Raw genomic sequence first — 15,563 nt, forward strand, 5'->3', positions numbered from 1 at the left:
GTGTTGTTACAAAACTCTTATGATTTTAGGAAGAAGTCAACACCTCTCTTGGCATCAGTTCCTTTCTATCTGGCAGCTCTGTTCAATGGGAAGGCATTCACTTTCCTCTCCCTCTTCCCTGCTTTAGTGTGTAGACACTATTCCCTAAGCAGGATCTTAGGCTGTTTTCAGCATGGCCAAATAAATTTGACTATTTGCAAAACTCTGTGTGAGATGGTATTTTCAAGACTGGCAACAAGCATTTTTCACCCAAATGCTGGAGAACAACACTGGATTCTGGCAAGTCATTCCTCATGCTCAAGTAGGAGATACTATAAAGAATTATATTTTCTGGAGCTTTTACAAATAATGGACTTGACTTTGCCAGAATGGAGACAGCTCAAATATGGTGTGTATATTTGCCTGTCCCATAGGCAAAAATCTGGCACTTTAACAGCTTTAATGTTGGCAAAGTAGTGTTGGCTGCTGGATAATAAAAAGGGCATCTTGAAAGTAGAAGAAGATTTACTGTCAACTGGTTGACACTTAGGAAGTTGTATTTATAAATATGCATCACATAACCAGCAGAGTATTTTGTTAGCAGTGAAAATAATGGCAATGTATTTGTCTGATGGACGATTCTAATATGATAAGGTATGATTAACATGAGAAATAGAAATATAATAGCATGCCATAATGCTATACAATTCAATAAAAATTGTTTCTTGTTAGAAGACCAAGTATGACTTTTTAGCCCTAAAAATTAATAATTGTGCTCTTTAGCTCTCTTTTGGGGACAGATGCAAGACAAGGATAAGAACAGAAGGAACTCCACAATGAGAAGGGGACTTGAATAGAATCCTCATGTTAGGTTTGGCCACCTCATTCACAGAGCATCAGATGCACACCAGTGTTTCTCACTACAGTAGGACAAACTGAGAGATGACATTTCTCTTAGGCTGGTGGGCAAACAGAGAGACTCATTAGGGAGCAAATTTCATGCTTTGTTTCTCAGGAAAGATCTGGAAGAAATCAAAGACATTCATCAACTATTCCACCAAGGTGTGTACATGACCACAAAGTCATGGGGGGAATGGAAAAAGGAGATGTCAAAGAAAGGCTTGCAGCCTTCTGGACTCCTTGCCTCCACCCATCTCAAGCTACGTACCCAGTATAGCACATCTGTCCAGCCCTCCATGGTGATGCACTGGAACACTGTCAACATGGCGAAGGCAAAATTGTCAAAGTTGGTGATGCCGTGCTTGGGCCCGTCCCAGCCAGGCTTGCACACAGTGCCATTCTGGCACTGTCGCCCATGGCCAGTCTCCAGAGCACAAGGGGAAGGATCATCTTCTGCTGGAACATCTTGAATGACCAGGGGAAAAGAGAAGGAAGCAGAAGGGATGGAGAGAGATGGGCAGAGAAGGAGAGAGAAGTCAGAGAGAAAAGTGATAGGATAAGGTTGATGGGATAGGCAAAACAACCACAACAATAATGCAGAACAAGTTTTCGTTAGTTCCCCCATAGACAAATTAAACAACATATAGAACTAGGTATTCATTTAGGGTGTCATTGATTTAGCAGGTCAGTACTTTCAACTAATTGTTAGACTGAATTTTAACTTCAATAATTGATTTCAAAGACAGTAAGGCTATTATCACACTTTCTGTTGAAACATGTTGACATCATAGTCAAATGGCCAATTAAAAAATAATGATGATGCAATTACTCCAGGTGGAAAATATCCTGGAAAATGATCTTTTTCTTTTTCTTTTTCTTTCTCTTTCTTTTTTTTCTTTCTTTTCTTTTCTTTCCTTTTTTTTTTTTTTTTTTTTGGTGATAAATTCTCTATGGACACTTCCATTGGAATATCAGAGTTTAGGGTGAGGGCTATATTGACTGGAAGACTCTTTCACATAATTAGCCAACAAATCCCATTCAGTAACATTTTCTCCACTACATGTTACATGATGCATTACCAGGCATGCAAATCATTTTACAGTGGAAGCCTTTATAAAGGATAAAAAATAAATTCTGACCATAGGGGGAAAGTATCAACCATAGCAATCTTTACCATAACCCTTGATTCCAAATACTACTGACTTTTACAGACTTGTAGCACTGCTCTTTTGTCTCCAGAATTTATACATTTCAGAAGAGATGAATCATTTTCTGACCTCTAATCAGGACAAAGTGGCAGTGGGTAATAGGGAGAATACTCAGTATGGACAGAGTTTTTTCAGAAAACCATATAACATATCTACTGTGGCTATAGACAGGGCTTGGACCAATTCCACATGCCAGGGAGAGCTACTAGGAAATTAATAGTTAAGATGTGTCTTACATTTTTGGTGTGGAGGTCATTGGCGAATTGAAATAAGACTTGACTGATCTAAGAATTCCCATTATGGCAAAATACTGAGAGTTGGTCCCAGCTGTGGAAGGTAATAGTTTGGAATTCACAGAAGTTTGTAAAATTAAAGACATTGTCTCATGCTTATAGAAGGTAACAATAATAAACAGAATAGACTCCAGTCCTAACAAACAAATGATTGCTGTTAATGACAGTGAATAAATATATGCCCCGGGATAGAGAATTTACTTGTAGTTCTTCATTTAGAGATAACAGGTCACCCTGGGTCTTATCTTGTTTCATATGCATCAAAACAATTACAAGTCTAGTACCTCTGTATTGAAGAATATTGGTTGGTCTTTCTCAATTTGTGGCTTCAAATTTGAAACTGTTCACCCTCAAGAGGAGGACAGGAAGAGGAATATTAATCCTAACTAAGAGACAGTTCTTATGAAAATGAGTTGAGCAGTATGGTTGAAAATATATGCCGGAGTGTGTCTTGGCTTTTTTTCTTTTTTCTCCCTTAACAGCTTTATTGAAATATAATTTACATGTCTTACAATTCATCAATGTAAATGTACAGCTCAATTATTTTTAGTAAATTTATATAGTTATACAGCCATCACCACAATCCATTTTAAAACATGTCCATCAAACTCCCAAATTCCTGTGTGCCTGTTTGCAGTCAATCCCTGCTCCTATCCTCAGCCCCTAGCAAACTGATCTACTTTCTGTCTCTATAGCTTTGCCTCCCTAGAAATTTCATATAAACAGAATCATATAATATGTGGCTTTTTGTGTCTATCTTCTTTCTTAGCATGTTTTTGTGTTCTGTGTTGTTGCATATATCAGTATAGTATATTCTTTTTTATTGCCAAGGAGTGCATTTCATTATACGCCTATCCATTCACCAGCTGATGGACATTTGGATTGTTTCCAGGTGTGGGCTATTGTGAATAGTGCTGCTTCCTGGCTTATTCTTGGCCTGGTGTTTCAGGTTGCATGTGATTCTTTCTGTGATGACCAAGTTGTAAAGGTCTTCATCACTGGTCACTGAACTGTTTGAGGGAATGACAGTGTCTACACCATTTTCTGACTCTAGGGCCTGGCTCCCAGGAGGGCTCCATTTATGTAACTGAACTCTAGTCACAGAACTCTTCTGTGACTTTTGAATTTTTGAAGTCTTTGGAGATTTGGATGTGAGTTTAAATAATGAGAGGCTATAAAAAGAGGGACACTAAAAAGTGAATCCAAAACCTAAAGAATACATGAAAAAGTGGGCAAGAAACACCTAAAAAATTGAGAGGCTGGAAAACCAAGAAAAAAACAGATCATACGTGTTGTTGGGCTCTCACCCATTCTGGTGATGGCTTTCTACCGTGATGTGTTCAGTCACTATGATAAGTGTTGGAATGATATAGAAGATGGGAGGAAAAGAGAAGGCGGAAGAACAGAGGGATAACTTGCATTTCTTCTTCTCTTGTTTTATTTTCTAGTGAATAAAGATGCCATTAATCTTTGTATTATGACTGCTCATCTTACAGCCTTCCCTGTGTTCTCTCTTCCTGAAACAGACAAAAATAAGGAAAAAGTGAAGGTTGCCAAAGTGAGTTCTGAGTGCCTCAAGGAAGAAAAACATATTTTGGGGTATTAAAAAATATATATGTTGAAAGGAAAATGGCATCAGGAGAAGTGATCTCATTAATAAAAAAGAAAGGGTTGAGATTCAGAGAGATTATTTAAGGCTCAAGCGCCATTCTGCTATTTTAAATCTATCTTGAACAACAATAAAAAAGATTTGAGAACAATTAAGAAGCAATGATGATCTGGTAAAAATAGGTCTCTATAAAAAGCACTAAAGGGAACACTTGAAAAATGTGAACACACACAAATCAGCAGGTCCTTGCGACATGCACTTGAGGGTGGGGGAAAAATGGCTTGAATGTGAAAACGTGTTGGTGTTCTTCTGCAGAGTCATGAAGTCCCAGGGAAGAAAGGAGGAACGTGATGTAGGAAACAGAAACAAAGATGTGGGCCCTATGTTTTAAAACAGAAGTGAAGAGAAGTAGAGTCATTCTGGAAAGTCCAAATTAAGTTTGTGGTAAAAGAATGGAGGCAAAGATTAGGAGCGATTTTAGAAATGCAGTTAATACCAACAAGAATATGAAATCCTGGGAGAGTGCCAGTAAGGGGTTCCAAGGAGAAATCACCAAAGACAAAATCAATTACTTTTTTAGGACCAACTTTAAGAAGTGAATACAATGGAAGTGATTTCATTTCTAGGTTTGAGCCAACCAATTCTCTGCCAGTCTCAGGGGTAATTAGTGTGCTTGGGAGAGCTATTCAGAGTAGCCTGGCTCAGAGTACCATCAAACAGATGGGACAACCAGAAACAAAAGGTGCCGGCATATGGTGATGTATCTGTTGAGGAACTAGGAAGGCGCCTTGCAGATGCCTCCGGGATTGGAGAAAAATTGCCTCTTCAGAGACCACCTCTACAGGGAACTAGAAGGGCAGCCTAGAGGCTGGATAATGGCTCACCTGGCCAGCTCAAGACCTTTCTTCATAGAAAACATGGCTTAAAATCCAATGTGTCCTAAAATCTACAAGCACATAAAATTCGTAATCTGAGAATAATCTTAGAGTGCAAAAAAGAATTTGATTTAAATTCCATTAAAAATTATGACAAGGGCTCACAAGCACTTTTGAATAATCTAAATTTGCAGAATAATATGGTAATTCAATCTAAAGTCTGAAATTAAAAAAAAAATCACCCATTCTAAAGGTGGTACAAAATTCTCCAAAACACATGAAGACTGGCTTCAAAGACTACAAATTTTTGATATTCTCTTTGGCTGCATGAAATATGTCCAGATTCCATACACTTTTTCCTTCTTATTTGTTTTAGTCACTATGTAGGTGGAAGAGGCCCTGATGACTGTGGCATTGTGTTCTTTTGGGAGCAATGGAGTGGGTCCCTAGATTGTCATCAGATGGCAGATTTAGGAAGGAGGAGCTACATGAGCTCTGGATTGCAGTGTGTTGATTAAAAAGTCTTCTGCAGCCACGTGTCCTCAGCCCCTCTTCCCAGCAGGGAGCCTGGCTCTACACAGAGTGAGGTCACCTTCCTGATGGAGCTGGCATGGCTCCTCTCTTTGGGACACTTCTCTTGGTATCTGTCCTCTGACATCCTGGCTCTCCAGGCTGATGTTCATTTTCACTGATGGGAGCTAACTTCCCTTCTGACTTGTGGAGTAAAGGGAAAACCCACCACTAAATGATCTGATGCATCTTCTGATAGGAAGCAGGTGAGCAGGTGACATCTCAAGTATTTTTCCTGGTCTTTTTTTTTTTTTTTTTTTTTTTTTGCAAATCAAGGATAGACAACAGTATGGTTCTAAATTGGCCACCCCAATTGGTGAGGCCAATTTTAGTCTTTATCCTAAAAGTGGGAAGGCCACTATAAGTTTTAGCAGGCCAGTGGTGGCTATTTCACCAGACTGTGCAGCTGTGGCACAGAGGAGAGCATCCCACCCTGTATCTCTTTTGTTTATCATGCCTGTTGAGGCCAATGAAGGTCTGACAGTGATACCTAGTGATTTCCAATGTTCCAGGTTGCTTATTAGCATAGGCCTTTAGAGGATCTTGCCACCAGTGAAAAACATACTTTTGCTGTTTTCCCAGAAGAATGAGAGAAACCATGGGCAGTTCTGGGAGCAATGTTCCTTAGGTAAGTTGTATATAGACCTTTGGTTGCAGGGTAGGGTTGCTATCTTTAGCTCTGTGGCAGAGTTTCATCATTTCACTGTCCTCCACTTGGTATGCTGTTGGTGAGAGCTACACCATAACATATAACCCACTCTTGGGGTCTTTGACACTCAATATCCCTGTGACTGCCTGAGGACTTTGGGTCTAAAGAGTCGTCAATCATTTCAATACAACTGCATAAACTTTAGACATAATACAGTAGCTCTTAAGCAGGACTTAGAATGAGATCTAATAAAGCTACACAATTAACATAAATGTATTGGCTCAGGGCTGGCTACAGACTGAAGTGAACAAAAAGAAGGATTTGAATTCAAGGGGAAAATACTACTCATTGCATTATTTGGTATTCCTTTAAGCAAAGATGAGTTTTAGCTAAAGACAAGATCTGTTCTAATATTAAAGAGCTTCTGTTTTTTTAATATGATAGCTTATTTTATACAATTATGACCCAAATAATTAGGAAGTTCTCTCTAGAGTAAAAAAAAAAAAAATGGTCTCTTAAACAACTCTTCATCAAAACAGTAAAAACCATTGTGTAAGCCTGTGATTATAGATTTATAGTTTTCTTGTTTGTTTGTTTTAGGACTATGGTTATGCAGCAGTGACCTAAAAACAACAAATACCCAGTCAATCCACCCAGTCAAACGAGATCATCCAGATCTGGTACTCTATTTTGGTTTCTGAATATGAATAACCATTTCATTCTTTGTCATACAGATCTGTCTCTCTTCACCATCCCAAGGCAAGAGGGGTCACATTTAATTTAATGCCTGGGCTGAATAGAAATGAGAAGCAGTACTGATGGAAAGAAATGAGGTATCTTTTAAAGCTTCAGACAGATGTTCCCCTTTCTCCATCAAGATGCCAAAAACTAGAATGAAAGATCTTGTTATTGGAATAAAAAATCACATAAATTTAACACTGCTAAACCCTTTGCGGGAAAGTACTTTTCCAAAAAGTTTTTATGTTAAACTGCTTTATATGTCTGTTTATTTTGTCAATCTCTGTTTAAATGTTTTTTTTAAAGGTGCAGCTGAGATTTTAGTAACCTAAGACAGCAGTTTGTAGCATATCCCACAAACCAAAACTAGTTGTATTCAGAGAAGTGCTAAATGGGCCAGCATTTCTTGTTAACTATATTGTTTTATGGAAGGAACATAGGGAAGTCTTAAAAAGGTGGGAGGTTCTGCCTATGAATGTAGAAGCACAAAACACTGACACAGAGGAGGCAAGATGAGCCCTAGATAGTGGAAAGAACCCAGGGTTGTGATGGAGGCATCTACTGGCTGCAGGCAAAGGCAGGGCTTTGAATGACAAGTGACACTGGAAGACCAATGGAATAGAGATACACACCATCACTAGGTCAGTTCTGATTCTTTTTTTTAAAGTTTATTTATTTTTGAGACAGAGAGAGAGACAGAGTGCAAGCGGGGAAGGGGCAGAGAGAGAGGGAGACACAGAATCTGAAGTAGGCTCCAGGCTCTGAGCTGTCAGCACAGAGCCCGACACAGGGCTCAAATCCATGAACCGTGAGATCACGGCCTGAGCCCAAGTCGGATGCTCAACTGACTGAGCCGCCCAGGTGCCCTGGGTCAGTTCTGATTCTTAAATTAAAATACTCAAGGTTGGCTTGGTTATGTTTTTTGAATCACACAGCTCATTTAAACTGTTTAGCAGTGCTGGATGGGAGCTGTCTTAACAGAGATCTACTTTAGTAAAAAGAAAAATTACCAAGAGAAAAACAATACCAATCTCTGCCTCTCACTTAACCATGGAATGAAAAGATGAGTCCTTGAATGGAGGAGGCCTTGCCTAGCACCACTGGTTATATGGTGGCAGTTCACCCAACTACAAGGAAAGTAGCAATGACACAGTGAAGCCTCTTGAGAGCTGGCCTCTCAGCATCTTCCTTACCTGCTATGCCCTCCTGGTTGTAGCAGGTCTTATGCATCTTTCCCATGAAGAGCTCCAGGCCAATGATAGCGTAGATGATGATGACAAATAGCACTAACAGGGCAATATGCAGCAGGGGGACCATGGCCTTGATAATGGAATTCAGAACGACTTGGAGACCTACAATGACAAAATTAGATAGTAACAGTGAGAACATCAGCTTCCACTTACTAAACCAAGTGCTATCTCAGATGCCATACTGACATAATCTCATGTAATCTTTTTAGCAATTCTACTAGTGAGGTATCACAAGTCTGATTTTTTAGATGAGGAAACTGAGGTGTAAGGTCACACAGTGAGTGACAGAACAGGGATTGATATCTAGGTTGGCCTGACTCCAAATCTTTCTTGGAGGCACATTCAAATGAAAGGACTGGCAGATGTTGTACTTCTAAGGGGAAGAACATGTTGTTTCATCCAGAACTATCCAATTTTCTAATATCCTGTCTTAGAGATAACCTAGCATCTTTTTGTCCCAGACCACCATCTCACTACAGTGAGAATTAACTTTGACTAGACACAGCTCTGCAAGGACTTGCTTATCCCTCAAGGTGGGATTACTAGATCCTGTGGCTGACCCATCTGCCAGAAAACGCACATCAGCCTGGTTGTCAGGCATCTGGGAGGGGGGACTTTCTTTGTTGAAACTGATTCATACCCCCAGGTTACACATAGGTGGTGATACCTAAGACCTTATCTGGATTATGTGAGTGAACCTCTCTTCCTACAGATTTCTGGCCAGGCCACTTTCCCTCAGGGCCCATATCTGGAGAACACTAGAGCCCTCCATTGAAAAGCCCCAATAAAGGGAGTTCAAGTTAAATATGTAATTTCCATTTGGGAAGATAAGAAAGTTCTAGAGATGGATGGTGGTGGTCTTTGCACAATGTGAATATACTTAGTGTCACTGAACCATATACTTAAAATGATTATAATGGCAAAGTTTGATATGTATATATTACCACAATAAAAACTAAAAGTACTCAGATCCTGCCAGGACAAAAAAAAGTAAACGAAAAATCCTACGTAGTGTATCAGTCTTGTCAGTGCATCCCAAAAGTACTGAAGGCTTGTACTATCATCTTATGGCAACAAGGACCCCCAAACTTATGAACTCAACCATAAATGACACCAAGAATACTCCTTGTTCAAAAGAGATGTTACAAGTTTTCATTTGCAAATGGTGGAGAGACAGTTGCAGTCAGTCACCCCTAGATTACTATCAACAGTGAGTACACCAAATCTTCATGTCCTACGGCAGAAGTGGGGGAAAGGGCAGGTTCTCCTTCCTTACATCTAGGCCAGTTGTGCAGAAAATCTTGTGGCCACCTCTGACACACATATGATAGGATGCCCACCTGTGCATCACACCACACAGGGCACTTTTAGTGTCCGCATCTGACTTACCCCCCCAACCGCAGACATCCTCTCTTGTGCTGGAAGCTTCATCTTTGTATTCAGCCACTGCCCTCCCTCTGCACTGGGTAAACAAAGTCTGGGTCCCCCTCTCCCCAGACCCCAAGGCAGCCACTGATGTTTTGTGATTTGGTGCAGTGATATTCACAAGGCTAATTAGAGGAATTCTCCCCAGTTATTAAGCCAAGATGGGGAGAGGAAAAAAAAAAATAAAAGAGAAAAGCTGGAATAATTTTACCTGTGAATTAATGAGAGTGCTTTGCAGCCTCCCATTAGAACAAGATGTTTTCAGATCCAAATGATTTCATTAATTAGCAAGTTGTACACACATTAGTGTTAAAGTATGTGAAGCCATGGAGGAAGTTGAAAACTGAATTGCAAAGCAAGTTTCAGAGGTGTCTGCTGGGGCGGGGAGCTCTCAAAGTGCTACTCACTGAAGAGGATGGAGATCTCTAGATCCAACCTATCCAGGCCATCAGTGGGCTTTGCTGCCTGGCCTTTAGTGCCACAGCCTTGGGTGGCAAGAAAGTGGTGAGAGACACAGAATGGGAATTGGTCCTCTGTGCTTCAGCCAAGGTGCTGCTCTTAGGTTAAGACCAGAGTCCTTCTTGTGTCCTTTAAGGCATTGTAGGGTCTGGCCCTATCTACTTCTCCACCCGCCCCATCCCCTGTCCTCACTCTCCACACTCCTGGCCAAACAGCTTTTCTTTTAGCCTCCAATATACTATACGGTAGACCTCAATGAGGGTTTTGTTCCAGACCACTGCAATGAAATGGATATTGCAATAAAGTGAGTCAAATGAAGTTTTGGTTTCCCAGTTCAAGTAAAAGTTATGTTTACTCTACACTGTAGTCTATTTAGTATACAATAGTATTATGCCTAAAAAACCAATGTGCATACCTTAATTAAAAAATAATTTATTGCTAAAAAATGCTCACCATCATCTCAGCTTTCAGTGAGTCATAATCACTGAAATCAGATCACACATCATTATAACAAATATAATAACAATTAGAAAGCTTGAAATATTGTGAGAATTACCCAAATGTGACCAGAGACACAAAGTGAGCAAGTGCTGCTAGGAAAAGGGCTTGACAGACTTGCTTGACACAGGGTTGCCACAAGCCCTCAATTTGTCAAAAATGCAACATCTTCAAAGCACAATATAGTAAACTGCAATAAAATGAGGTATGCCTGCACTTCATCTACCACAGGGATGTGAAGCATGCTCCTCTCTCGGCCTGGAATTCTTCTCCACAGTCCCCACCTACTTATCCTTCTGCTTTGGGCCCAAGCATCTCTCTTCTTGGGGATCCTTCTCCAAGCTCCCAGACAGAAGTTTCCTCTCTTATATATCTCCTTGGAACCATTTCCCTTCCTTTGGAGCATTAGTCTCAGTTTGGAATTCTATGTTCATTAAGTGTTTTTTTTTTAATAAAGATTAAAAAAAGAGAGAGAGACAGAGTGCAAGTGAAGGAGGAAAAGAGAGAGAGGGAATCACAGAATCCAAAGCAGGCTCCAGGCTCTGAACTGTCAGCACAGAGCCTGACACAGGGCTCGAACTCACAAACTGCAAGGTATGACCTGAGCCGAAGTTGGACACTTAACCAATTGAGTCACCCAGGTGCCCCTCATCAAATGATTTTTTAAAGCATTTTTATTTGTCTTTCACACTGGGCTGAATTTTTGAAGACAGGGGCTGCCTGCTCTTTTTGCTGTTTTAGCACTGATGCACACAGCAGGCACTCAGTAAGTATTTTTAATTTTTTTTAATGTTTATTATATTTTGAGAGAGAGAGAGTGCATGCTGGGGAGGGGCAGAGACATAGAGGGAGACAGAATCCGAAGCAGGCTCCAGGATCTGAGCTGTCAGCACAGAGCCTGACATGGGGCTCGAACTCACAGAATACAAGATCATGACCTGAGCCGAAGTTGGACACTTCACCATGCCAGGCACACCTGGAACTCAGTAAGTATTTACTGAAGGAGGGACAAACTTTAAATCTAAAGTTTGCTTTGATGGACTTTGATGCAATGGAGTGTGCTGTACAGGTAGGGATGTGAATGGACAGCTGAGTTCCAGGGGCCTGCAAACTCAGGCAGAGACTTCTGAGTAGGCTACAAAGAGGCCAAAACGAAATCACAGTAGCCTGTGGACTTCCTTTCAGCCATCAGGGACACCTGTTCCCCTGTCCCTATCTCAGTTGGAGGCCATACCTCCCACCTGAGGATCCAGGCCATGAAACCGATTGCCAAGGCTCTTCCCTCTAACTGGTTATCAAGTCACGCAAGTTTGATTTTGAAGTATTTTTAGACAAGCATAAATTATTTTTACTATATAAATGATATATGAAAAATCATGTATTATAGAGAAGATCACAGAAAAACACAGAAAATCATTGAGAAAAACAGAAAATACTTATCACAGAGAAATTAGAAAACATGGGAAGCAAAAAGAAGCAAGAAATCAGGTGGAAATAAGGTGGAATCCTTATTCCACCACCCAGAGATAGACACTGTTAGCCTTTGGTATATATTTTGGACATTTTGACTCATGAGTTGTTTTCCTCTTTTCCATCTTCTTGGTGTTCTTCATTCAGTTAATGGTGTCCTTACGTTCAGTTTTGCCCAATCTTCACGCTGTAGTTAGAATGCTCATGTTCAGGCACGTGTTGCTTCCCTGATGAACGTGTTGCTAGAACGTGTTGCTTCCCTGATGAAAAGTCCTCTGATGATTCCCTATCACATAACACTCACCTGCCAACTTTCATAGTTTGATCACAACTGATTCCAGTTTATACCTTACTCCTTATTCTGGGAATATACTGCACTGTCTGAAGTTCTCCGGCTTCATGCCTCCCTATTCGGCACATGCTGTTACACCTGCCTAGAATGCCATTCCCTGAAGCCTCATCTTCTCATCTTTGTATCTTAGCACATAGTAGAGACTCAATGCACACAGAGCTAAATTGCATCCATAAGCACAGGCTGCCTTAAAAAACAGAAACCACAATGATGAAGGAATGGAAAACCATGCCTTTAAATAATCATTAGAGGAAACTAAAGATGTATTGTCAGAAAAAGATAAGACTCATAGAATGGGAAAAGCACAGGCAGGGAGGGTGATATCAATGATTTGCATATGATTTAAATTGCTATTTTGAGAAAGAGGAGTTAGATGAATTGATGTAACCACAGGGATGGAACCACAACTAACTAGGAAGTTTCCAGAAAAGATTTAGATTCAACACAAATGAAAACTATTAAAAAAGTAGACCTATCTGAAGATGGAATGGGATATTTTGTTTGTTTTGTTTTTTGAGAGACAGAGCAGGGAAGAGGGGCAGAGGGAGAGAGAGAGAGAATCTTAAGCAGACTCTTAAGAGACAAATGTGGGGCTCGTCCCATGACCCTGGAATCATGACCCGAGCCAAAATCAAGAGTTGAATGCTTAACTGACTGAGCTACCCAGACTCCCCTAGAGTGGGATGTTTTAAGAGGTAGTGGGATCTTCATTCTCAGATATGTGCAAGCATTGACTGAACAAGTTCTTGGAGGAGGTGCCTTGTGGGTATTCTTGGGTGAAGAATTGCCCTGGCACACCAAAGCCCCTATATCCTGCTTAACCTGTTCTGAAGACATTTTTGTGGGTCAGGTGCAGCTCTCAACACTCTACTTGGATTATTCCATTTCTTCCTGGCAACAACCCACGAAGCAGGTACTGTTATTAACTGTATTTTACAGATGAGAAAAGTGAGTCCAAGGGAGGCAAAATGGCCTGCCCATAGTTACATGTGTGGTGAATGGTAGTATGGGGTACAGGGCCAGGTAGGTAGCCTGGCTTCTGAGCCTGTGGGCTTTGCCACTGTGCTAAATGCCTCCCCATAGCACTTAGACTGTGGTTCTTAGCCTCCAAAATCTATGTCTATAAAGCAATAAACACATGCTTACAACATGTTTCTTAGATGTTTCTAAGGCCAGTCCAGGAAAAACTTCTAGTTTCTGCCTACTTTCCTCACAGCCAGCCTGGGACAGCCTGGAACAGACTGGTATATGAAAGCATGGGGCCAGAATTCCTTCTTTCCAGTCCATCTACAGAATTTGGCTCTCAAGGTGTGGGTGCTTACTATCTTCTTTTTGGAATTGGCTCACAGCTGTCCCAGAAACAGCTCCTTCAGTTCAAGTTCTAATTTGACATTTCTCCACCCAAGTGTTCTACTCAGATAAGCCATGCTTATGGCTGGTAAAAAATTGCTAGGCCTTTCTTCAGGGCTGGCTGCTCATGCTGGTAGAAGCAAATGGACCCTAGGTAAGCCTGGTGATCACAGCAACTGTTGGAAAATGTCCTCTGAGCACAACATCAGTAAAGGCCTAAAATATGATGAGTCTATTTTCCTAACTTCAAATCAGGATATGAGATCTGGCAAATACACATGTGCCTATGGGAACAATAGGAGAAGATGTTTGATATGCAAACTATACCAGAAAATGTGGAACACACGGTTCTACACAGGGATTAAACATATAATATAGAAATCCAGTGTCTGATAATTTGCAGTTCATGTTAGATGACCTCCTCTTGGTAGAAGGAAAGTCTCCCAAGATGCCTGGTTGCCAGATCTCCCAGGGAGATGGGGCTTTGGCAAGTGGCACCATTCAATGCTGAGTTTAGGAAAAGGACAGAGATGGATCTTAGTTGGCATGTATGGCTTTTCCTTTCCCCCCTCTTATGTTGCTGTTAATCCCTGGACAAATGGCTGTGTACCTACCTGAAAATTCCAGGGTTGGAAAGACTTAGAGGATCTGGGGCATATAAATTGTCCTGTTTTTCCTTAAAAGATTAAGAGGAGCCATCAATTATGGAAAGCAAAATCTGGCATCTTTCTTGAAGATAGTGTTGAGATTAGCTTCAAATTGCCCAGGCCGACTGAAGTTGGTGCTTCCATACCCCTTACAGATGGTCCACCAGGATGGATACAGAGCTGAGGATATATTACACTCTTGTTTTATAAAAAAACGTCTCACTAAGCCCTGCTTTGATGATGAATTGTTCTTCTCAGGGCCCCAGGAGTCACACCAGGAAGGAGTTTTAGAATGACTTTGTGAGCAAGAGCCTGAAGAAGGAAAATGAAAACTTACTGGGGCTGAAAGGCAATGTGCATAAGGGTTGTCTGATCAAGTGCTAGACCTACAGGCTCTGTTCTTTTCATGTAAACTCTATTCCCATACTCCTTTTGAACTCAACTTTTAAGTCGTTCTGGTATACAATGGGAGGAAAGGGAGAAATAATTGAAGACCCCCAAATTGGAGATCTTTGCTAATGTTAGTTTGATTTCATTGGTCAGGTTCCACATTGACTTACAGCTTTTTTTTGTTGGTGGTTAGGAATGTACACTTCATGTCCCAACTTTTCAGACTCCAAAGTTCTAGCCAAGCACTCAGAAAACAATAAAAATTATCAAGAAATCCTGATCATAAAATTGATAAGAAAACAATGCTGAGAATCACTGAACTAGGAGAAGGGAGGTTTGGGTTTAGTGTGGTGGTGATAAGTCCAAGTTTCTCATAAACAAACCAAAGCTTGTCAGAATAGGAAGAGGACTTTGGGGTCATGTAATTCAATACTTTAATTTTCACTCATTCAAAGGATATTTATTAAGTTATGTTCTATGGGCCACCTGCTGTGCTAGGGCTGGGGATAGAGTGGCAGATAAGAGGTCTGCAGGCCTTGCCCTCACAGAGTTTGTAATGGAAGCCAAACATTAATTAAACAATCATACAATCAATAAACAATTATAAACTTTTTAAGAGCTTTAAGGGAAGAGAACAAAGTATTACAAAGATCATCCTTTGGCATAGAGGGTAGAAGAAGGCTTCACCAAGAAGAGAAGCTGGCCAGGTAGGCAGGTCCAGGCAGAGGGGTCTAAGTTCCAGGAGAGGTAGGTTGCCTGGTCGTCTGAGGAAAGACCTGTGGCTCTCCTGTCTGCCAGGCTCATGCTTTTCCTTTGGTTTTGTTCTCTGCCTCTTAAAAGATTTACTGGAAGGAGACTTGGGAAACCAGTTTACTGCTTCTGTTTGAAGCAGAAATCACTT

At 40.8% G+C, this 15,563-nt stretch overlaps 1 protein-coding gene across 1 annotated transcript in view; it reads right to left on the bottom strand.

The window, feature by feature from the left end:
* CACNA1C (calcium voltage-gated channel subunit alpha1 C) overlaps positions 1-15,563 on the bottom strand; it is a 657,848-nt gene that overhangs the window by 199,031 nt on the left and 443,254 nt on the right. Inside the window, exons 6-7 of the mRNA XM_042945417.1 lie at positions 8,015-8,173; positions 1,148-1,344 (exon numbers count right to left, since the gene is read on the bottom strand). Coding sequence (XP_042801351.1) covers positions 1,148-1,344; positions 8,015-8,173 — 356 coding nt within the window. The remainder of the gene's footprint in view (positions 1-1,147; positions 1,345-8,014; positions 8,174-15,563) is intronic.

This window comes from Panthera leo, chromosome B4, assembly GCF_018350215.1.
Source record: "Panthera leo isolate Ple1 chromosome B4, P.leo_Ple1_pat1.1, whole genome shotgun sequence".
Taxonomy (NCBI): Eukaryota; Metazoa; Chordata; class Mammalia; order Carnivora; family Felidae; genus Panthera; species Panthera leo.